The following is a 15,233-nucleotide window of genomic DNA, read 5'->3' on the forward strand; positions in this document are numbered from 1 at the left end:
TGTCATTCTTGATAAAGAAAACTTCCTTACAAACTTATTATCAGGAACCTTTGAATATTGAATTTTATAATATTAGAGGAAAATTAACCAATTTCTAGATCGTGTTTATGCTACTGTAGGTCATCAGAACACTGGTTTTTGTCATTATTATTTGTTGTTATTTCTCTTTTGGTCATTTTTGTTTCTTTTGCAGAGACAAAAGTGAGAGAAGATGAAACTTAAATTGATTTTCCTTTTCCTTTTCTTTTCTTTTAAACTTTTAAACACCTGGCTTGAAACTATGCATAGAAGAGAAGAATTAAGGAAAAGAAATCAAAACTATTTAAAAAAAAAAGTTTATTTAAAACAGTTGAGGATTTTATGTTTCCAGAGCACTTTCTGGGCACTTAGTTTAGTATATGGGAGCTTTAGATTTTGAAGTATGTACTTTCTCAAACAGAATTTGACATTAATTTATTTGAACTGATTTGGTGCTTCATGAGGTGCGTTTTGTGAGTACGTGGCTAATCTTTGTTTGTTTCTTTTTCAGTTGACCCTATTAAGGTACTAATGCCGTCGCTGTCTCCTACAATGGAAGTAGGGAACATTGTGAAGTGGCTGAAAAAGGAAGGTGAGCAAGTGCGGCGCTCATGTCTTCTGTGCTTTATTTGATCATTTTGGTTTTTTATGATTAGTTGTATTGCACAGGGCATCATGTAAATGAAGTAAATTTTATTTGGTAGTTAAAGTTTGATCTTCAGTCAAAAAGCAGGCTAGAGACAAGTGGTTATAGCATTTCTTATTTTTCACGGAAATGAATGGCAGTGCTAATATTTGAACAATTTTTTTAAAAAGGCTAAAACAAAAAAGTCAAAAACGGCAATAAATTATTATAAAGTAATGGAGGGAAGAGTGGTAGAGAAAGGAATAGAATTAAATTTTTGAATACATCTCATTTTTTCTCTGACTTTGGATATATCTTACATAATTTTAAAAGTAAAATTAAAATGCTAAAAAAGACCTAAAAACTGAAACAAAATGAAATAGGTAAACATAACTATGTATCATATTGCTGGCATAACCATACAGAGAAGGACTGTTTCAGATATCAGTAAATTTGACTGCATATCCCTATAGGTTATAACTGAAGGACAAAGTTTCTTTCCTCTCTCTCCTCTCCAAAATACTAAACTGTTAAATTAACATATTATGGTAATTATATTGGTATTGTTATTTTAAGGCTTTTATGAATATTTTATGGATTAAAGCAAATGAATGTTAAAATGATAGGAAGAACATGGATTTTTGGTGTAAAGGATAAGCAGATAAAAAGTAGCTAAGGCTAGGGGAAAACACTATTGGTGATTTTCTAGGTCTGTCCCTTAGAAGATCTGGAAAAAGGATTAGTCAGGTAGCAGTAAGCACCCAAGACAAAGATTCTATTCTCCGAGTACCAATTCTCACTAAAGTGAATGAGGTCTCCCTGGAGAGGAGCTGTACTTATGAGCTTGAGATGCCTTGACAGCTCAGAGAGCAGGGGAGCTGTCAGCAACTCCTGAGGGCTTCTTAGGAGACTCAGGAGTCAAAGACAGGGCAGTTTGATAATCAGTAAGGGCAGTAACTACAGTGTTTCTATATTTGACCCCTACATTCACAGAAATACAAAAGAAAAAAAAAACTAATAGTGATGTTTTAGTTTCAGCAGATGTTAAAAACTCAACTCATTTTGAAAACTGGTAATCAATGGAAAAGCTCAAGAACTTTTTTCCCTGTCTTTCCTATCTGAACTATTAGCTCTGGATAACCAAGTAATAGAAGAGATATATCTCATTATTGGCATATCCCAGCTGTTAAAAGATGGAAGAATCATAGAATATCACTATTTTGTAATCTCTAAGGGAAATTGATGATTATAACCAGTGATCAGTGGCTACTGACATCACAGTAAGAGAGACAACTATTATTAGGTGCTTCCTAGTGTTAGTTCACCCACCTTGCACGACTTAATCTGGTGAGAACTGAACATACTCAAGCCTATAGTTCTAAGTACCATTTTCCAGGAAATTTAGGGAGAAGTAGAATGTGTTTAGTGACACCATGACGAGTATATGAGCAAGACTCAGACTGTAATTCGGCAGGCCAGTTTCTTTAACAAACAAATCTCAAGGGGATGCGGGAGACAAACCTATAGCATAAAAGATTTAAGAACTCAATGTCAGTGTGTTGTACCTTATTTTGCTTATGAATCAAGCAAATAAAACAGATGGAAAATTTGAAATTGGCTGAATATTTAATGATATTAGGAAATTATTCATTTTAGAGGTTTAATAAAGATATTGTCACGCCAGGCGTGGTGCACATGCTTGTAATTCCAGCATTTGGGAGGCTGAGACAGGAGATTTGAGGGTAGCCTCAGCTACTTAGTGAGGCCCTTTGCAACTCAGTGGGACCCTGTTTCAAGATGAAGAATAAAAAGAAAAAAACAGGGCTGGGGTGTATCTCGGAGGTAGAATGCCCCTGGGTTCCACCCCCAGTACCGCAAAAAAAAAAGAAAAAAAATTTTTTATTTAAAAAATTTACCTATAAGAGGAGTTGAAATACTTATATATAAAATTATAGGATATTTGTGACTAGTTGTATAATAATCCTGGTTAAAAATAAGAGGGTGTTTTTAGCCAGTAGGAGTATAGATGAAACAAGACTGTCCTGAATCGGTTGACAGTTGTAAGTCAGGCAAAGTGTACATGTAGCTTCAGTAGCTTTCACCATTACTTTGGTATATGTTTGAAACTCTTGTAATAATGTATATTTTTTAAAGTTGTACATATTGCCTTCAGGATATAATTTAAGGTGAGAAACTGTTTACTCAGCTTCTTATAAGCATCAGATAAATTTGAATATGGATGTTATTAGAGAATATTTGATGCAGTACTAATTATAACACTGTATTAATCCACTGTGTGTAGCAACCAACTCACCAGGCTTTAAGTGCCTGGTGCTTAGAAATAGGACTGAGCATATTAGGGCTTAAGAGGTGAATCTGCTGTAGTGTTCATCAAACAGAAGGACAACGGGACAGTTAGAATGACAGAGGCTGCCAAGAAGGGCTTGTGTTTTCCTGGCAGTGTCTGTCTTTTCCATTTTCTTTTGGTCATTGTCACATGTAGCAGTAGAGTCACCCCTCCAGGCATTGGTCACAGGACAACTTCCTTTAGCAAGCTAAGTAACCATCTTTCCCCTTCTGCTTCACTCATTGTGCACCATGTTAAGTTTCAAGGAGGAAAGAAGACGAATCTTCTGTCTTTATTAGGAATTGCTCAGCAGATGTGGGGAACGTACAGGTGACCAGATGAGCTTCCCATAACCATTGTGAGACTAGCAGTACCACCAAAAAGAAAAAAAAAAAAAAAAAAAAAAGAATGAAAGAAAGGGGTGTGTGTGTGGAGGGAGTCTTAGAAGGAAAATGTCCTGAGGCATACTTTGGCAGCAAAAGGTACTTCTGGCTGCATTGAGGGCTAAGTGGATGTGAGATAAGATAGGTTACCAAAGGATCTTGAACACCAGTGTACAGTCTACTACAGGATATATCCACACTTGTGGTTATTTAATAGAAAGTAGTTTCTGTGTAATTTCCTCAACACAGTTAGTAGTAGTCACTAACTGGAATAGTCCCTAAGAGTACCCTGGTATCAAGAACTAACCATAGGCAATATAAATAGCTGCCCTTTGCCTGCTCACATTGAAAATCCAGTGGTGAGGACTTCTAGTCCTCATGGCCACCTAAGCAGGTGAAATAAGTCATCTTGTCGCTACAGGTATATAACATTATACAAGAAATCCTTTAAATATAGATTGAGTTTGAATGCAGGAAAAGGGAGTCATCACGTAACAGCAACCCCCCGAGCGGTGAGTGAGAGTTGAGGTCCCACGCAGCAGCAGGCAGCCCTCCTGGCTGGAGCTGCTGAAATGGGGAACAGAGGTAGGATTAGGGGGTGGAAGGGTAGAGAGGGAGGAAGGGAAGTCAGGAATCAGGCTCAGCTGTGGATGTGGTAAAGTTTGAGGTGCTTGCTAATGTTCAAGGGAAGTTGTCCAACAGATGGTTGGAGTTGAAGTTCAGGAGTGAAGTCTGGCTTGGAGGTAGAAATTTTAGAGTCACCAGTGTATGGTTGCAATTTTACTTATTTGTTTTATCATTTTTATTATTGTTGTTGTTATTTTGGTGCTGGAGATTAGTCCAGGGGCACTCTACCTCTGAGCTACACCTCCAGCCCCTTTTTCTTTTTTTGAAACAGGATTTCGCTAAACTGCTGAGGGTCATCCTGAGTTGCTGAGACTGGACTCTAACCATCAATCGCCCTCTCAGCTTCCCAGGTACTGGGGTTATACCACACCCATCCTGGATGCAATTTAATGCCAAATGATAACAGACACATTTATGTGTTTGACTTTGGCTCTTTGTGAAATAAGAATGCTTACTTTGGAAATTTTCTCTCATGGGCGCATCCTCATGAGGCTTTGGGGTTGAAATTTGTAGTGCTTACATTTTGTGAGAGCATACAGGTAGTGGTAATATGCTCCTAGACTGATAATATCTCTGGGTAACTATTATTCTGGGAAGATAAAGCCTCTAATCCAAGCCACACAGGGTTCCCAGGTAAAGTACCACATACGAAGAGCTCACAATCTCAAATTTAATAGTGTACACAGGAGCAATCTTTTAAGAGTGAAGTCAGTAGACCCTACAAGCAGAACTCGGCCTTTAAGAACTTACATTAATTAGAATGACTAGATATATGAAGATAGAAGTTTGAAATGATAAACATGTAAATGAAAGAATTAAAAATGGGAAAATGCAGGTAGTATTGACGAGGACAAATGGAACTTCCAGTACTGAAAAATGCATCTGTAAAAGTAAAAAAACAAAATGCTCAAGGTTGGTAAAAGTGCGTTTAAACATGACTGAACAGAAAATTTGTGACCTGAAGAGCAATTTGAAGCAGTTAGCTTCTGTGCAGCACACAGAGGTAAAGAATGAGAAAGGGAGAGAGAAGTTAGACAGGAAGAATAAAGTAAGAAACATCAAAAATACCAAAGGAGGAGAGAAAGAGGAAATGAAGTAAAGGTAACTTTATAAGGAAAAAATGTCAGTTTTCTAAAACTTAAATTCTTATAAATGAAAGAGCCATAGGAAATACTTCACTAGGAAGCATGTCAGCTGCCTTCTTCTATAAGGTACTAGGGATTGAAACCGGGGCATTTTACCACTGAGCTACATTCCCAGCCCTTTTTATTTTTTTATTTTGAGAGAGGGTTTCACTAAGTTGCCCACGATGGCCTGGAACTTGTGATCCTCCTTCCTTACCTTACAAAATACTGGGATTACAGGCATATGCCATTGTGCCCAGCTAGGAAAGTTACCTTTATAAATAATGCAAACAATTTTAATCCATTTTTAGGGTTTTTCCCCCCCATAATGAATTATAGAGTTTTGGCTGTTTCTATATTCAGTATGTCAGGGTCTGAATAATGATCTAGACCCAGAACAGTCTTTCAGCAATTTTTTTAAAAGATTAAATTCTTTACATTTTGAAAAATTATAGGCCAGTAGATAAGAATGTTCTTTGGATCACATATATCTCTCTGACTTTGAGCTCACTGGTGATCTGATAAGTTATTCATGCTCCTTAGAATATGTGCAGTATGATCAAGAGCCAGGAAGCACATGGTCTCATCTTTCTGCTCTTTTTTTTAAATGAGCAATGGACTATTTTTATGTAGGATAGACCAGGACATATTTTAAACCCCTAGAACATGCTTTCCTGAAGGTTGCTCTTAAAATTCTATCTTTTGCCAATTGAAGGAAAATTTCTACTTACCAATACAGTAAATATTAATAATGTAAAATTGTTAATCTCAACCTTTGGTTCTTGGTAAGTCACTGACTGATTTAATTGTGTTATTTTGAGCATAATTTAGATCTTTTCCGTAACATTTATGTGTTGTATACGTGGGGATGACTGGTTATATCCGAGTATGCCTAGTGTTTTGGTATATTTATGATAACTTGGTTTATTCATTTTGCATTGAAAACATTTATTTTCTGATGTACAGTATTTTATATCTATTCTTTCTTTGTTTTTATCTTAAGAGCATTATTAATGTATGAGCACATTATTTGAAATATTTTACAGTTTAAATCATTAGGAAGATTGAAAATTTTTCATCAATAATAGTTTTGTGTATAGTTATGAATCCAGTTTATTTCCAGCTTATTTTTAAGCACAGGCTAGATAATGATATAACCTTTTGTAGATAGCAATTCAGTCCTATAAACCTTTAATGTTTCTTGAAAATCTTACACTGTAATTCCCAGCTACTTTTACTAATATGCGTGTGTTTATGTTTTGAGCTAAGGAGTTAGGGGTGCAAGGAAAAGAACTCTGGCCTAGGAATCGTGGTTTGTCATTGGGGGCCTCTGCTTCTCCATGAGAACTACCTGGGAGTTACATGAAGTCTAAAGATATCCTACCTTTAGAATTCTGTCATTACTCATTTTCATTTTCAGTTACAGAAACATGAAATAATATAGCATATAAATTATTTCCATCTTTTTGTGCTAATGAATCTTAGAACAGTAGTTTAATAATAAACACTAGTAGACTTTCTCAATCTGATGATATAGCTCAATGGTAGAGCACTTGTACAAGTCTCTGTATTCAACCCTTAATACTGTAAAAAAGAGAGAGAGAGAGAGAGAGAGAGAGAGAGAGAGAGAGAGAGAAGACACCTTGAAAGTGCTAGATAACACACAATTTCAAAATCTCATGAAAAAATGAATTAAGCTGTAATTCTACATCTTTATTATAGGACTGTTTTTAATTTGAGAAGTGTGCTTCAGATATTTTCTGTATAACTGAAATGACTATAGTTTATTTTTCTTCAGTTGAAAAGTCAAATCTATTAAAAAGAAAATGTTCTTATTCCCCTTTTGTGAGAGAATAGTTGGTCATATGAAAAATATTACTTTCTTTCTCTAGAGAAATATTTAAAATTTTCTTCTCTGCTATAAAACACTGTGGAACCAACCCTAGCTGAGCTAATTGTGTAAAGTTTCTAGGCACATGGTGTCTAGAACACACTCTTGGTGGGATTCCTGGATACTGTCATTCCTTTTTGAGCATGTGACTGGGAATTTTGAGTATTTCACAGTTTTTATATAAGTCTTAGACTGTCTCAAACTAATATAATGTTACTGTATAAAAGGGGGAAGTAAAACTGTTCTGAAAGAAGCATTATCCTGGGTTACTAGGTGCGTTGGAGAGTTATCCAGACTCTGGTTTGTTCTGTAGAAGAGACTTTAGTTTCTGTTACTTCTGTCTGGGAATGTGTATTTTTTAGTACTAAAGTGGACACATTTTGAAAAGCATATTTCACAAAGAGCTTCAACATTTCCTTAGCATGCTGATGTATTTGTGCCTTATTGAGATATAACTTATATATCATAGCATTCACTTATTTTAAGTACACAGTGACTTTAAATAAAGGTATAGACTGTGCAGTCATCACCACAGGCCAGTTAGAGAACATTTCTGTCACTTCAGAATGACCTCTGCTGCCTGATCACTGTTGCTGTTTCTCCCAACCCTAGCTCTAGACAGCCCTGATTTGCTTTCTCTCTCTCAAAAATTATGCCTTTTCTGGACATTTCATACAAATAGAATAATATAATAATGTGGACTTTTGTAATTGGCTTTTTTTTTCCTTTGGCCTGATTGGTATTTGTCCATTTTCTTGAATCAGCAATTCATTTTTTTTTTGTTGTTGTTGTTGTTAAATTTCATTTATCATTATGCTTTTTGTAGTTATTGTTAATATTTATATTGGATCAGAGTTGTAAAAATGGTGAATGGAATTGTGGATTACAGTATTAATAGGACTTTCTGTGGTGATAGAAATGTTCTTTGCTGAACTGTCCACTACAGTAGCCATTCATTATACAGGTAAAGTAGGAGGCCAGAGGAATGTGTGTGAGGTTCACCTGGCCTAACAGGCTCTTTCTCAAATTGCCTCCCATGCCTTCAGCCCTTAGGGCACGATTTGGACTGGCACAGGAGCCTGGTTAGGTCCGGTCTTTGGGCCATGAACATATCCTCCTTTTTATTGAGATAAAGTGATAAGGGTTGACAGACACTGACTGCCCCTCCTCTTTATGGCCATTCTATTATGTACTCATTGACTCATTGGATAGGATTGGAATTGCCAGCTTGGACTCTTCTTCAGTCTGATTAAAATTTCTTGAAACAGGTCTTACTATTTTCAACCATATTGTTTTGTACCATTTTTTTTCACATGGAGGGGACAGCTAATAAATGTTTGAGTAAATAGTTGAAATTTTTTGTTTGTTTGTTTTTTTGTGGTACTGGGGTTCCTGGAAACCCTTCTACCTCCAGGCTACACTTTCAGACACCTATTTTTTATATTTTTTATTTGGAAACAGTTTCTCTTAAGCCAGCGAGGCTGGCTTCGAACCTGCGCAGATCCTCCTGTCTCCACCTCCCAAGCATGGGGATTATAAGCGTGTGACACCACTCCCAGCATGAGTAAACAATTGAATTTTTTAAATCATAGTTGTCATGATTCAATAGTTCTAAGATTTTTTTTCTCTTTAATATTCCTGTAAATCTGATTTATGTGGTCTTACAACTAGCTCTCTTCTACTACACACACCTTTGAAGTAAAGAGTTATTCTGAATTTTTTGCAGAACCACATTATTTTGTGAAAGCCCCACAAGATGTATTTAATTAATAAACATCAGCATAAACTGTTTGACCAAGACTATATATACTTTGTGCCTAGAATTTACAAAGAGAGGGAAGCCTCTATACATTCCCGTCCTCAGCTCTGGCAGCTGCCCGTCTGGACAAAGGAATAGGACATGCTGCTGGCATCGGTGCTGGGGAGCGGCCCCCGGGCGGGCCTCTGCTCTTGGCCCCTCCTGGGGCCCGCACTCTTGCTCCGGGCCCGCTCCACCTCCGCCCCTGACGTGGACCATGAGGAGATGGCGCAGGAACACACCAAGGCTGCCATCATCGTGACAGCTGAGAAGCCATCTGTCTCTCACGTCGTCCATGAGCCTCTATCCAGCTGCTCGGGCTTTTCAATTAGGTTATAAGCTCATTGTGGATAGAACCATATCTTATTTTTGTACCCAGTACTTACTATAATACCTTATACATTAACATTTGTTGGACTGTTTATTTCATGGTCTGTTGACAGACCATGAAATAAGGAGCTAGAAATGTGTCTTGATTCATGATGGTTGTTAGTAGTAGTATACCTAAGGTTTCATATTCATTTTTACCTAAAGCTATATGTGAAGTATTAACACTTCCAGGTCCATGTTTTTTGTAAAGCTACCCTTTCAAACTCTTCCTGAAAGTTAAAGAGATTGAGATTAAGTAATTTGGTCGAGACCACTAGTAAGTGTAAACTTAGAATGCAGCTCATATCTGAGTTGGGAGGGGTTTCTTGTAGCTTCTGTACCAACCAGCCATTCTCAATTATGGTCCTAATTCATTGATCAAAGCTGAAACTGAGTAGATTTATATCTTCATAGCTCATTATTTAGTCACAAAATTTTCTTTTGACATTTATATTATGTGTGATTATTGATAGATAGAACTTTAGTGTTACATTAAATTAGGGGTAATGCTTCCTAATGTGGTAAGACTATATTTTATATTTTGCTTTGAATCATGGGTAAAACTCACCACACAACAGTTGAATTTTCTGTGTCTTTTTTTCTTTTAGCATTGTAATTTAGTTGACATTTGCCTGTGTTGTGTGAATAGATAAGATGTAGGCATAGTTTAAAAAAATTTAAAAAGAGCTACCTATCTTTTAAATGTTAGAAGCATGCTACAGATCAAATGTGAGAACCAAGAGTAGCAAAAGCACAGTTTTATGTATACCTTATGAGGAAATAAGGATCCATTCACTAATTAAAATTTTTTCTAAAGCATTCTAATATATAATATATTATGTATCTGGCTCTATGCTAAGACCTGAGAAACACAGATGGGATGTAAAATACTTAAGTATGTCCTGTGCCTATTGTGAAGAGTCTCACAGTCTATTAAGTAGAGGAAAGTACATTTTTAAAAGAATAATTATTGGTAGTAGCAATGGAGCCAAGCATGGTGGTGCATGCCAATAATCCTAGTACTTGGGAGGCCAACAAAGGAGGATTGCAGGTTTGAAGACAATCTTAGCAACTCAAACTAGCCCCAGTATAACACTGTTTTTTCTTTTCTTTTTTTTTTTTTTTAAACGGGTCTGGGGATGGAACCTAGGGGCATCTGACCTCCAAGCTACACCCCCTGCCCTGTTTTTTATTCTTTATTTTGAAACAGGGTCTCACTAAGTTGCAAAGGGCCTCACTAACTAGCTGAGGCTGTCCACGAACCGGGATCTTTCGATCTCAGCCTCCTGAATGCTGGGATTACAAGCATGAGCTACTATAACATTTAGAATGCAATTTGTGGTTCTTTTAAAATATAACTTTGTAGGGATTCACAAATAGGAACAAAATATGTCAAAAAAGTGATATGGCAGAAAGGGAGTCTGTAGATAGCTCTTAAGGAATGGATGGAATTTGAATATGGGTAAACACAAATTACATAATATCACTTTACTTTGTCTTCTTGTGGCCAGAGTTTATTTTCTAGACATCTAAGAAACGTTTAATTGGTTCCAACTGAAACATAGGGTGTAAGTTTTTTCCTTTTGAAATACATCGATTTTTGACTATCAGTTATATAAAGAATTACATAAGACTATGTACTCTGACACTGTGGCTGTGTGTGAACATGCAAAGGTCATTTTTGGTCTCTTTCTGCGTTATTTCAACAGCCTACTCTGTCACTGCTTCTCTCATGTACTATTTGCCAGCTCCTCCAAAGCGGCACGTTTTCTCTGCTTCTAGGGCCAGGGCTTGCTGCCTTCTGCCTGGCTCACCGTGCTTTTACTTGAACTTTCTCACCTTTTCAAGCTCAGAGGAGCTTTTATTTTTCTAGCAAACCTTTTAGAACATATTCATTAACTTAAGTGTTTCAAATTTTTCATTGTGCTGACCTGTTAAAATTTCTATTCCAGCTACTTTTGAGGTATATGTAAGAAGGTGCATTTGTTTGTCTCATAGTTTCTTTCCATTTTTTTTTTTTTTTAATTCTGGTCATGTTATAGGCTGAAACATCAAGATTTTACTCATTTTGATAGTCACTGCTTTTTTTTTTTTTTTTCCTTTTGGTGGTACTGGGGTTCCTGGAAACCCTTCTACTTGCGGGCTACACTCCCAGACCTATTTTATACATTTTTGTTGTTGTTGTTGTTGGAAACAGGGTCTCTTAAGCCAGCATGGCTGGCTTCGAACCTGCATGATCCTCCTGTCTCCGCCTCCCAAGCGCGGGGATTACAAGCGTGCACAATAGTCACTGCTTTGAATGGGTGTTTTAACTCATTGAAATTTATTATAATTGTTCATGCATTTGGAGTTGTTTTTATTTTGTGTTCTTTTTCCCTGTACCTGCTCTCTATTAGATGATCATTTTTGTCGTTTTCTCTTTTGCCTCTGAGTTTTTGAGTACTGTAGATGTAGATTTGATTTCTATTCCTAAGTTCCTAAATTTTGCCAGTAAAGTTTAGAGTTTTTTAGTATTTTTTCCTTCTAATTTTATCAAAGTTGTTAGTGTGGGTAGCTATCACCTAAACATTTCCTTATCTTTCTTACTGCTTTTTAGTGTTTGAGTTTTCTGTTTTCAACCTTCAAACATTGTCTTTTAAGTGGTAATTAGCATTGTAGCAATTTTTGTAGTAACCTGTTTGTTGCATTTTCTGATCTTCTTTGTGTCTATTTTTCTTCTTGATGAATTGAATCTTATAACAGGCTTTTTAAATGATCTCCAATAGTGGTAATTTTTTTTTTAGCCTTTAAATGCTTAAAGAATATTTGATTTTTCTCTTAATTGATGGTTTGGCTGCATATGAAATTCTAGACAGTTGTTTTTCCTCAGCTTTTTGAAGATACTACTTCATTGTCTTCTGACCTCTATTGCAGCTGCTGAGAAGTGTGCTCTTAGTCTGTCATTCCATTGAGGTAATCTGTTTTTTTCCTCTGATAGCTTTTACAGTTGTGTTTTTATTGGGATAGTGTATAGTTTTTCTACATTGTATCTAAGTGGATTATGTTTATACATTCTTAACACTCTATTAAATTTTTGCCAAGGTGTAACTTTCATAAAATGTAAGTTCAATTAATTTTTATATATGCCAATATCTGTGTTCCCACCACCTAGATCAAGATATAAAATATTCCTAATATGACACAGGGCTCCCTATGTCTCCTCCTAGTCAAATATCACTACTGCAAACTCTTTCATTATAAAGATATGCGTTTCTAGTTCTGGTGAATTTTCAGCAATTACTTTTTCATGACTCCAATCTCTTCCCTAGAAACTTAGGCAAACATTGCAGTTTGAACCTATGTCACTTAACTGCTCCTCTTTTTTTCTAACTTTTTGTCTGCCTGTATTAAGTTTTAGATAGTTCTTTGGTGCTGACTTTCAGTATCACTGTCCCACTATGTAGAGTCTAGAATATATCCCACTGATTTCTTTATTTCAATGGTTTAATTTTTTTCATTTTAGTATTTCTTATTAGTTGATTTTTTCTTTTCTATTTGATACTATATTGTTTCATTTTGTACATTTTTTTATTCTTGTGATTGTTCTTTTACCTTCATTTATTTTTTTATATTTCTCAAGATATTTATTTTAAAATATTTGGCGAATTGCTTCTGAAATTAATTTCTGTTCCAATTGCTGATTTTATGGCTTGCTTTCTTGGCATTAGATTTCTTCATATGTTTCCAAACTTTGTTGTGCTATTTACTTTTGAGTGGAAGGCTTTTGTTTTCTTTCAGTGTTTTTTCTTCTGCTCATCTTCCAACTACCCGATACCCCCAGAATATGCTGTAGGTACTAGGGGTACTGGCAATGCAGTCCTGGAGTCCGAGGGTGGCTTGGCTTGGTTCCTGTATTGAGACAGTGCTTTTGTCCTCTCTTCCTGTGGCCACCTGATTAAAGCCACTGTCTCAGTCAGTAGGTTTTGATTGCTCACTGCATCAGCCCAACTTAGGTGCATCGAGTCCCTGGCTCCACCAGGCTGCATTTCTTCATTCCCTTGACTTCCTAGAGGAGACCTTTGCACCTCTTCTCCCCTGTCCACCTCAAACTCAGAAAGCGGAATGTCTGTCATGTAAGGTCCTGCTCGAAGTTTTGAGTTTTCATATTTTTTGTTGCATAATACTAGTCTTTCATTTGACTTCAGTTGTATGTTCAATTTTCTCTTTTTATATCCTATATCCTTTATTCACTTATGCTATGTGGTGCTGACAGAGTTTCTGAACTTGCCTTAAGATGTAAACGAAGAAGTATTAAGTATAAAGCTTTTCTTTATGGAATTATAGTGAAATTCTATTAAAAAGCAGGGGAGAAGGCTGGAAATTTAGCTCAGAGAGTCTGCCTCGTATGCAAGGGGCCTTCCTTGTGTTTGGGCCTTAGCACTGGGGTCTGAAATTGATTTGTTCTAAAGAGGATACATATTTGCTATTATCATTTCTAAAGTATAATTTCATTTTTAATACTTGTTCAATAATCTTTGTAATAGTTTTTATTATAACAAATACAATTTATATCTACTTATAGACTTTTGAAAAATACAACAAAGCATACACATGTCTACATATACAAATACTCACATGTAGTGAGAACTGCTTGCAATTCCACAACCCAGTAATAACTAGTCTGTTTTGTTGCCTATTCATATTATACACACTCATATTTGTATTAAACAAACCAACAAACCCAGTCTTGTTTTGTAGGTGAAGCCGTGAGTGCTGGAGATGCACTCTGTGAGATAGAGACTGACAAGGCTGTGGTAACCTTAGACGCAAGTGATGATGGCATCTTGGCCAAGATAGTGGTAAGTTTTCCCTTTGATCTCCACAGGATGAAGAGTTCTCCAGGGTAAAGTTCTTTGAAGTGAAGTTACCACCTATTATCTACTACATGACACATTTTTAATTCAAATGTTTAAAATGTTTTACTGTTAAAGTCTAATAATAGCCTATTTTCTAAAATTTCTATATTGCATATGTTATTTTTAAAGTAGACATTTAGATCTCATGTGAAAAATAAATAAAATAAGATGTGTAAGGTTGCAAATGGTAAATGGTGAAATCATGACCATTTAGGGTTACATGCTATATCACTGATGGAGCCAACCACATGGTTTTTTTCATTTCTGTAATATTTGCTAGGTAGTGTGGTGTAGCAGCTAAGACTGGAAGTGGATAGGATTATGGTACATCATGGGGTAGTGAGGAAGATTAAGTAGAGAAAACTAATGCTCATCCCAAGTCCTGTTAGCCACCAAGTGCCCAGTAAACGTTGCTTTTCCCACCATTCCAGTCGTGTACTCAGTTCTTGGTGACCATTAGCCCCCCATTCAGGTTTTCTGTTTGTCTAATCATTTGTATTGGTTGGTTGTGACTGGACAGGAAGTATCCATTTATGCCTCTTTAGTTTCATTTGTACAGGTGAGCTGCAAATCTGTTGCTAGTACCTGACTGATGTGTTTTTAGTTCTGAGCCACCAGCTTACCTCTGCATTAAACATGTGCATAAATATTCTTTTTCTATTCTGTCTGAAGACCAGACTTTGGAATGGCATTCTCTGACTAGATGTAGAACTTTTGACATTTTTGTGTGTGTGTTTCTTACTAGAAAATGCTCTTGTACTTTTCTTTTTCTAGTCATTGTTTTATTCTTAACATTTCAGCTTATCAAATGGCCTTTATTTGCCATCTATAGTAACAGGCAGATTGAAACACATTGTTGAAAATACAGTTAACTTCCTTGGGGGAAATACAAATTGAGGACTAAAATTTCTTACCTTTTTATTTGGGAAAAGAAAAATACTCATATCAAACAATTTGATTTATGAGCGTGTGTGACTAGGAATTGAACCCAAGGGCATTCCACCTCCAACCTACACTCTCAGTCGTTTTATATTTTGATTTAAAATAGAACCTTGCTAGGTTGCTAAGGACCCCATTAGTTTGGTAAGGCTGTCCTTAAACCTGTGATCCTCCAGTCTCAGGCCTTCCAAGTACTGGGATTACAAGCATGTGCTAC

At 36.2% G+C, this 15,233-nt stretch overlaps 1 protein-coding gene across 2 annotated transcripts in view; it reads left to right on the forward strand.

The window, feature by feature from the left end:
• Positions 1-15,233, forward strand: part of PDHX (pyruvate dehydrogenase complex component X) — a gene marked incomplete at both ends in the record, with an annotated part of 74,591 nt that overhangs the window by 15,612 nt on the left and 43,746 nt on the right. For both annotated transcript variants that reach the window (XM_080697097.1, XM_080697098.1), the window contains 2 exons: positions 530-610; positions 13,920-14,020. In XM_080697097.1, the coding sequence (XP_080553223.1) occupies positions 530-610; positions 13,920-14,020 (182 nt within the window). The remainder of the gene's footprint in view (positions 1-529; positions 611-13,919; positions 14,021-15,233) is intronic.

This window comes from Muscardinus avellanarius (assembly GCF_963383645.1).
Source record: "Muscardinus avellanarius genome assembly, chromosome: 1".
In the NCBI taxonomy this organism is placed as follows: Eukaryota; Metazoa; Chordata; class Mammalia; order Rodentia; family Gliridae; genus Muscardinus; species Muscardinus avellanarius.